This window comes from Salvelinus alpinus, chromosome 13, assembly GCF_045679555.1.
Source record: "Salvelinus alpinus chromosome 13, SLU_Salpinus.1, whole genome shotgun sequence".
Classification (NCBI taxonomy): Eukaryota; Metazoa; Chordata; class Actinopteri; order Salmoniformes; family Salmonidae; genus Salvelinus; species Salvelinus alpinus.
In genome coordinates, this window is record NC_092098.1 from 12715351 (window position 1) to 12724232 (window position 8882).

At 40.3% G+C, this 8882-nt stretch overlaps 1 protein-coding gene across 1 annotated transcript; it reads right to left on the minus strand.

The window, feature by feature from the left end:
* Window positions 1-1206: 1206 nt before the first annotated feature.
* On the minus strand, window positions 1207-8531 carry LOC139537126 (cofilin-2-like). Its single transcript, XM_071338063.1, has 4 exons — window positions 8377-8531; window positions 2383-2693; window positions 2207-2283; window positions 1207-2081 (listed from the first exon to the last, which is right to left on the minus strand). The coding sequence occupies exons 1-4, from the start codon at window positions 8377-8379 to the stop codon at window positions 1969-1971; spliced, it is 504 nt and encodes a 167-aa protein (XP_071194164.1). The 5' UTR covers window positions 8380-8531; the 3' UTR covers window positions 1207-1968.
* Window positions 8532-8882: the final 351 nt, after the last annotated feature.

The window sequence follows — 8882 nt, forward strand, 5'->3', positions numbered from 1 at the left end:
CTCTTTATCTAGTAGAATTCGATGCACACTTTTCCAGAATGCATTGGAAGATGTGGGCGATTGGCTACTTGAAGAGAACTAGAGCCTAACAAAACTAGGCTACTTAATTGGGAAAATGCCCAAAGCTTCTGCGGTGGAGTTCAAATGTTGTCAAAGTAGTTTTTGTTCTTAAAATGATAAAGAGATTCGCATCGCAGGCTACATCCTCGATAACACAAGTATTTTTTAAGTGGATTTCTGCTTTGTCACTGATAAGTGTTTTTTTCTTAGCCTTCGTCAGAGCTTTTAAATTAAATAGTAAACAATCTTTTGATTCCTGAATGTGTCAGCTCTGGGGACTCGGGACGCAGCTGCGTTACTGATGTCATGTTAATCAAGCTATTTGATTGAATTTATATGTTATAGCACTACGGTATCACTAATGTGTCAAAATGGAGCCTGTTTGTCTTCAGTCCTTTTGAAAATTAGAATAGATGGGCTATTGGCCACTGTGTTATAGGTTGAATGTGAAAGTTTGCCTATACCTCTTCAGAGTTTAGAGAAAGCATTAAAATTGGAAATGAGCCATTATCAGCCTCGTTAATGCGATGCATGTCTACTGAATTCGAAAAATCCCCCCCGCACTCAACACCACCTACTCAATTTAGAGCCGCGGCACACTTTTTACTAAACAGTATGCGATGAGTAAATAGTATGCAGTTTATATATGTAGTACGTTAGTATGGATATTCCGACATGGCCAGTCAATTTAGTGTCAGTTGGCGTATGTCACATTGGGCTGATGCTACTGCCCTGGTTTCAAGGGCTCTCACTCCTGCCAGGCTTTTGAGAGGTCAGGTGGACAACGGTCCTCACGCTCTGGCATCTTTAATATCTGGGATAAGTTCTTATGTCGCTTATGCCTGGAGACGGCCCTGGATGGGTCTCTTTTGCGTGAATGGAGCCAAAGACTACAGCTCACCGAAAAGACCCAGAATGCCCATCACTAGTGGGGATATACCATTTAGCCAAAAATTGCATGCCCTATACACTTCTCCCCCACTGAGCTGTGTGGGATATTAAATGTAAACAATTAATAAAAAAATGCACCATGAATAGACTAATAATTTGCTAATATATTGATGCATCCAAATAGACTCAGTTGAAAAATGTAAAAACTTAGGCAAGAATGGACAATAGGCAAAGAAAACATGTTACAGGCAGCAGTTAGTAAACGTAAGTGCATTTTCTTTATTTAGACAGGAGACAAAAACAGAATACCCACATTTACATCCACACTTTACTTGCTCTCATAGGCTTCTTCCAACTTGAGCCACCCACACTACTACATACCCCTGACTCCATATTGTTAAACCGTCAAGTGATCCCTGTTCAAGCTGTTCTGAAATTTCATCATGAAATAAGGAATGTATTTTTTTGTACACAGCTCATTTACTGTTTGTACAAAGGTTTTGGAAATAACTTAATAGAATAAGGTCACGTTTTGGAATTTTACTGGAAGCATGCTGGAAAATAAAACTAGATTTAGCTAGACATGCTAAAGAATAACTAATTTGGCAATACAGGAAATACCATCAGATACGTGTGAACAGAGTGCATAAATTAAGCCAGTGGGTTGGTCATAGGCTTGATCGTTAGTTTCTTTCATCTGCCTGATCTCATAAATGGTGACAAATCTTTCATCTATTTTGTCATAATCCTTCATCACAAATTGCCATTTAAGACGTGTCTGTGTTCTTCATTGTGACAAGTGGAATGATAACCACAATTTTAAACCATGAAACAGCATGCTTGATTTTTCTCCACACAACAAAACACCCCACCCCCAACCCCCTCAAATTTGTACTCTAAACCCCCTCACCTAATTCCTTATGTTATCATTCTGGAATGAACAGCCATACCCACGGGATTTAAAATTCTGTTTTTTTTCCTTTCCCTGTAGGCCTCAGATCATACCCGAGACGGGATTTATACAGGCCCACCTTCAAGGGTGACCACTGACGAGCCTCCAAGCTTCTCTGCTAAGGTTCGCCGATCTTTGATGTCCTCCAAACCGTTAACTTGCCATTCATGCTTGATACCTACAATTGAGCAAAGTGGTCAAATGTGAAGAAAAAACCCCCCACAAATGAAATAAGTACCCTAGACACTCACACAGCGGTTGGACAGTATTATGATTCTTTCAAACTAAAAACATAGCGCTCACCTGTGAATTTCTTTTTAATGGCATCCTTTGAGCTGGCGTAGATCATTTTGCTCTTCAGTGGAGCACCTTCTGGGGCCCTGAGATACAGAGAACAGGCGAGATGACCACAAGGTTCTGTATTCCTCGTTGTAGTCAAACTGACTTTTTAAACCCAGTGCTTAACAGATGACACTCACCAGAAGATGAAGACCAGGTCCTCTTTCTTGGTCTCCTTGGTCTCGTATGTGGCGTCATAGAGGGCGTAGCGACAGTCGTCTGCGGGCAGCATCTTGACAAAGTGCAGGTAGGGGTCTGCGATGGTGGTACCCACGTCGCCAGTCAGGATCTCCTTACCCGATTCAAGGACGATGTGTTTCTTGTCCTCGCTCAGGCAGAACAGCACCGCCTTCTTCCGCTTCTTCTTCTCGTCCTCGTTCGCCTGGGCCTTACGCACCTTCATCTCGTTGAAGACTGTAATAACTTCATCGGTCACTGTCACCCCAGAGGCCTAACAAGAAAAACTGTCTTTAATGCATCATGTACCCAAGAAATCCATGAATTTCATAAATCACTATGCCATTGCACTGCTAATTTGAGCATCTTACACCTGCACTGTCCATATCAGTTGACTTTAAGGTGCAAGAAAAGATTGAGCAACTGTCATCCGTTTCAAAATAGGTCAATCATTTCCCCACCCATCTACACACAATACCCCATAATTTACAAAATGTAAACATAAGTAGACATTTTTGCTAATCTATTGAAAATGAAATACAGAATTCTCATTTACATAAATATTCACACCCCTAAGTCAATACATGCTACAATCACCTTTGGCAGCAATTACAGCTGTGAGTCTTTCAAGGTCTAAGAGTCTAAGAGCTTTGCACACCTGGATTGTACAATATTGCACATTCTTTTTTTTCTCTTCAAGCTCTGTCAAGTTGGTTGATGATCAGTCTTGCAATAGATTTTCAAGACAAATTAAGTCAAAAGTAAGCCACATTCAATGTCTTGGTAAGCAACTCGTGTATATTTGGCCTTGTGTTTTAGGTTATTAACCCGCTGAAAAGTGAATTTTCCTCCCAGTGTCTGTTGGAAAGCAGCCAACCAGGTTTCATTTAGGATTTTGCCTGTGCTTAGCTCTATTCCATATCTAAGCATCCTAAAAAAACTCCATTGTCGATAAAAAGCATACCCATAACATGATGCAGCCACCACTATGATTTGCCGCAAACATAAAATTTTGTTTTAAGGACTTAGTGAATTTCTTTGCCACAGTTTATGCAGTTTTACTTTAGTGTCTTATTGCAAAAACAGGATGCATGTTTTGGAATATTTTTATTAGTTTAGTATTGTGGAGTAACTACAATGTTGATCCATCCTCAGTTCACTCACATCACAGCCATTAAACTCTGTTTTAATGTCTCCATGATGAAATCCCTGAGCATTTCCCTTCCACTCCAGCAACTGAGTTAGGAAGGATGCCTATCTTTGTAGTGACTGGGTGTATTGATCCACCACCCAAAGTGTATTTAATAAATTCACCATGCTCAAAGGGATATTCAATGTCTGCTTCTTATTCACCCATCTACCAGTAGGTTGCAAACAATGACCCATTCCTATAAGTGAGTACTATTTTAATAGTAATGTTAAAAATAATACACATTGGCTGCTAAGCCAATTCTATTAAAAATGTTTGTGATTTAAAGACAATTGTTTTTTATGATAATTATTACAGCTAGCGACTGGAACGAGCTGCAACAAACACTCAAACTGGACAGTTCTCAATCTCTTCATTCAAAGACTCAATCATGGACACTTACTGACAGTTGTGGCTGCGTCACGTGATGTATTGTTGTCTCCACCTTCTTGCCCTTTGTGCTGTTGTCTGTGCCCAATAATGTTTGTACCATGTGCTACTGCCATGTTGTGTTGCTGCCATGCTGTGTCATTGTCTTAAGTCTGTGTGTTTTGTCTTATTTTAATTTAATAAAATGTTTCATGTTTAATCCCAGCCCCCGTCCACACAGGAGGCCTTTTGCCAGGCTGTCATTGTAAATAAGAATGTTCTTAACTGACTTGCCTAGCTAAATAAAGGTAAAAAAATGTTTTACCAAAAATGGGTTGCTCTACAATCTACCCAGCTATAAAGTTAAACGAAACTTAGGAAAAAGTAATTAAACAAAACATGGTTCATTATCATCTGAAACAATATATTTATTCTGGCCATATTTTGCAATCTCCCAAAATAAAGGCAATGGCTAACGAGAGGCTCTCCTCTATTTAGCGTTACCAACACTACAATTAGCAGTGGGGAGTCTACTACAAAATAATAGATTCCTCGACCGTCAATTGCCATTTCTGGGTGTCAAGCTTAGGAGTCAATTGCTAGCGGAATCTAAGATTCAGTATTTCTGAAATTGTGGCAACTATTTTCCGTAGTTTACTTCGAGAACAAACTCTTCCATCTTCCACAGCAAAGAAAGAGCAAGCTAGCGAGGGAAAGAGATGTGAGGGGCACAGAACTGGGCATTGGTAATCAAAAGTAACGTAAACTCGTACATCGCCTTGGTCCGTACAATTGCCCTTATATTAGCGCCCCAAAAATGCAATACTTCCAGATCAACTGTAATGTCAATACCATTGTAAAGCACAATTTCTCCCCTTTCCAACATGATTAATTACATGACCCAAACGCTGCCTGTTTCTGCATAATTCAAGCAGGCAATGAGCCCCGTCGGGTCTTTTTAAAAATGGCGGGTGGAGAAGCGAAACTAATGCGTGATAGTGAGAAGGAGAGGGGTTGTGGGAAAATTGCTTTTTTCCCCACTCCATCTGTCCAACTTATCGTCTCTAAAATGTAAATAAAACACTATAAAGAGTTTATATAATGTGTCATTACATACCTATTTGAAGGTTTGTGTCGAATTTGAATCGGGTTTTTAGGACGGTGCTAAAGTGATCTTCAGAAGTAAACTGTTTTTTTGAGTCGTGATCGCTTGCAGTGACGACGCAAAATATGACTCGGTATCCCCCCTTACCCCCGTCACTGTCCATTTTTTGTTTTTAAACGATGAGAGTGCTACACCTGGTGGAGAGAGATTGTAAGACAGAAGTAGTTGCTTTATGCGTGCTGTAAGTTACGCCATGACACGTCACGATGTAACGGAGGGTCCGTTTTTTCCCAACTATTCTCCAATACTATAGAGCCATTACCATGTCGATCAACGCTTGAATAGAAACCTAGTTCACACCCCCGATTTTTAAGTCAACAGTCACTACAGTCCCATTTAGTTTTCTTTGCAGCCTCGTTTGAATGTTGCGGCTGCGCACATTTGTATGGAATGGGGTGAGTTTACGTCAGTAGGCTATCGAAATGCTATATTTCGCAATTTCTTGCACAAGTTCACTAAAGGCGAGTCAGAGAGTCAGAACCGTGGGCATAGGCTATAGCGCCGTCATCTGCATTTATCAATGAGTATGGCTAAAATAAACGTCAGTGCCAGTGAATTGAAGTTGAACATCGCCAAATGTGTCAGTTAAATTAAGCCTAATGTGCAATAAAAAGTATACCCTATAGCTTTTAATGAAACCCTGGCTGGCTGTTTAAGTCTTAGGTCAGGGCTCTCCAACACTGTTCCTAGAGAGCTACCTTTCTGTAGTTTTTGCTCTAACCCCAGTTGTAACTAACCTGATTTAACTTATCAACCAGCTAATTATTAAATCAAATGTGCTAGATTAGGGTGTGAGTGAAACCCTACAGGATGGTAGCTCTCCACGAACAGGTATGGAGAGCCCTGTCCTAGGCAATTGATCGCAAAGCAGCATCCTTGCTAACCTTTCTGGAAATGGCAAGTTCAGTTTCTTATCTATAAACAGTCAAGTGCAAATACGGTTCAAAAGCTCAAATCAGCAGGATGTGGGGCATTGTTATTAGGCAGGACGTCTACCATAGATGGATCACTACAATAATGATTATGATCACACTTCAATGTAAATATTATGTGGAGACCTATACATTTGGCAGCCAAGCACGAGTTATCAGTGAAGCCTATTATCGTCTAGACATGACGTTGAAATATCTTAGCGTCTACAATAAAAATCTACAGGCTTCCATCATAAGTCAATTAAATTTGAAAAAAGTAAGAATTACTGAGAGCACTTTAGAAAAACAAATCATGTGTGAATCGTCATGTGTGAATAACACACAAGCTTCGATAATCATTACAAAACCAAAGTGTAGTAATAGCCGTCTGAATATGGCTATAACATGGCAAAGAATAGGCTTATCAACTAGAGTTGACTCCAACCACAAGAGTTGGAGTCAACTCAAATCCTGGAGTCGTGCAAAACTAACTAGAATCGGAGCGGCTCGAGAGTTTAATTTCCTTGGTGTCCTCAAACTATCTTGGTCCAAACACATCAAGAGAGTCGTGAAGTCCAGGTCCACAAGGCTCCTTAACAGCTTCTACCACCAAGCCACAAAACTGGTGAACAATTAATCAAACGGCCAACCAGACTATTTTCATTGACACCCCACCCCCTTTTGTTTTTACACTGCTGCTACTTGCTATTTGTTATCTATGCATAGTCACTTTACCCATACCTACATTTATAAATTACCTCGACTAACCTGTACCCCCACACATTGAATCAGTACATATAGCCTCATCGTTCATTTATTATGTTACTTATGTAAATCTTTTCTTAAAACTGCATTGTTGGTTATGGGCTTTTAAGTAAGCATTTCACGATAAGGTGTAGTAAACACCTGTTGTATTCAGCACGTATGCCAATTTGATTTGATTCACAGATAGAACAATGAGCGAGATATTTCACTGGATGTATAAATGTGAAGCATCTGGTTGGTATTTTCACTCACTACTAAATATGGTGATAAGAGAAACCCAGTGGCCGGCAGTGGGGGAAGATGGCGTTTTGGTCGACGTTCTGCTTATTTTGTCATCCATTAAACATTTGATCTCAATACAGTTTTCTGTTTCCAAAACTATAATCTGTAACAAACAGAGTGGACTGCATTTGGAAACTTCACCCTTCGCCAAAGATCCTAAAAAAGTGCATTGTTTAGGAGTGCAAGGGCGAATTTAGCTATTGCACATGTGCACTTCACTAAGCAGGCATTTCCTTACAGAAATATGCAACCAATAGGATCTCACTAGCTCGTGCTTGGCACCTTGTTTGTTCTGCCCACTATAATTAATTTAGTCCCGCTGGAAACGACAGGCTCTGGCCTATATTGGGTTAATTATAAAAATGTAAAAAACGAATATTGTCCATTCGGTAGTGGGACAAGACTAAAGATGTACGGCGTAATGAAATACGTCAAGATGTATACGGGGACATTGTGAACGAGAAGAAACACTGGCGCGCGGTTTTATAAGCGCAAGTCAAGTAAGAGGGAAATTGTGGCAGTGTTCCATGGCTTGCTCGTTTGTGCGGCTAACCAACCCTCAATGATCACTGAAATTGTTTAAGTGAACACACGCAGTGAATAATAGACGCCACTGAACAAAGTCCATAGACGTATTTCACCATATTCTATTAACATTGGCAGGTTGATAGTTGGTTATGTTACACTTCCTTGTACTTACAGTAAGGGTGGGGTCAGCTGGAACAGGCGGTAGTCACCGGTACTAGTAAGGCTAACGCTTCAACACGGCACGGTCTTGCTCTAACATAACATTACCGTTGTTAAATTCAAAGGCAATATAGTAACGTTAGCTGGTATACTTATCAATTCCAATAGTGGATAGCGTAACGTTAGTTTCCAAATTTTTTTTGCCGTCTGTTTAATAAGAGGCCTAACAGTTAATAACAAGGTAGCTTAGGTGGCGACGCGTTAGCTACTACCAAGGACGCCAACATGCACTAGTTCATGCCAGCATTAGTCATGGTTGAGAGATGAAATGCCGAGGGGCTAGGTTAAAACAACTTAACTCTGACAACGAATGACAATGTAATTGAAGTTAACGTTACAAGCCAGTTCGTAAATGTGTGCTCCTAGTTAGTTATCCATCCAGCCAATATTCCTCGATTGTGAAACTATGGTGCGAAATAAAATCATAATTTCATGTTTAACGGGCCAAGTAAGCACCCGTTCCCAATACAGCTACTGTGTATATTTAGGATAACTAAATTACAGCGATTTGAAACAAACGTAACGTTACCATGGTTGGGTCTTTTGTCTATCAGCGTCTGAAATGTCGTTCCGCTTGATCTCGCAGCCTCGCACAACACCAGAAACTCAGAACGCGACTGACAAGCAGAGTTTTTCACGGAATGACGTTTCACAGTGGCCACGCCCCCCTACTGTGGTATGGATGTTAAACAAATCCTCAAAATCTGCTATTGGCGCGGGAGAGGGAATATTACTTTAGTGGTGATGGGGAAACTCTATTGGAAAATTTTAAAGCTGCCGTGTATACCTTTTTGGGCGACCCGACCAAATGTACATGTGAGTTATAGATCTGTCATTCTCACTGGACGCAAGTCTAAGAAGCGGTAGATAGGTTTTTGTGCACTATTTCTATGCTTCCCGTTCTTAAGGTGCATTTTTGCATCTTTTATTTTCAGTTTTGTACACCAGCTTCAAACAGCTGAAATATTTGTGGTTATGGGATTGATTCTCTACACTTTACGTACTTGTTTTGTCACATCAACTGAAATTAGGCAA

What these genes read in the sequence shown, in the direction of transcription:
- LOC139537126 (XM_071338063.1), bottom strand. An exon ending in GACCTGGTCTTCATCTTCTG is followed by an intron (nt 2,284 to 2,382) that starts GTGAGTGTCATC and finishes TCTGTATCTCAG; the next exon opens with GGCCCCAGAAGGTGCTCCAC. An exon ending in CATTAAAAAGAAATTCACAG is followed by an intron (nt 2,082 to 2,206) that starts GTGAGCGCTATG and finishes GCTCAATTGTAG; the next exon opens with GTATCAAGCATGAATGGCAA.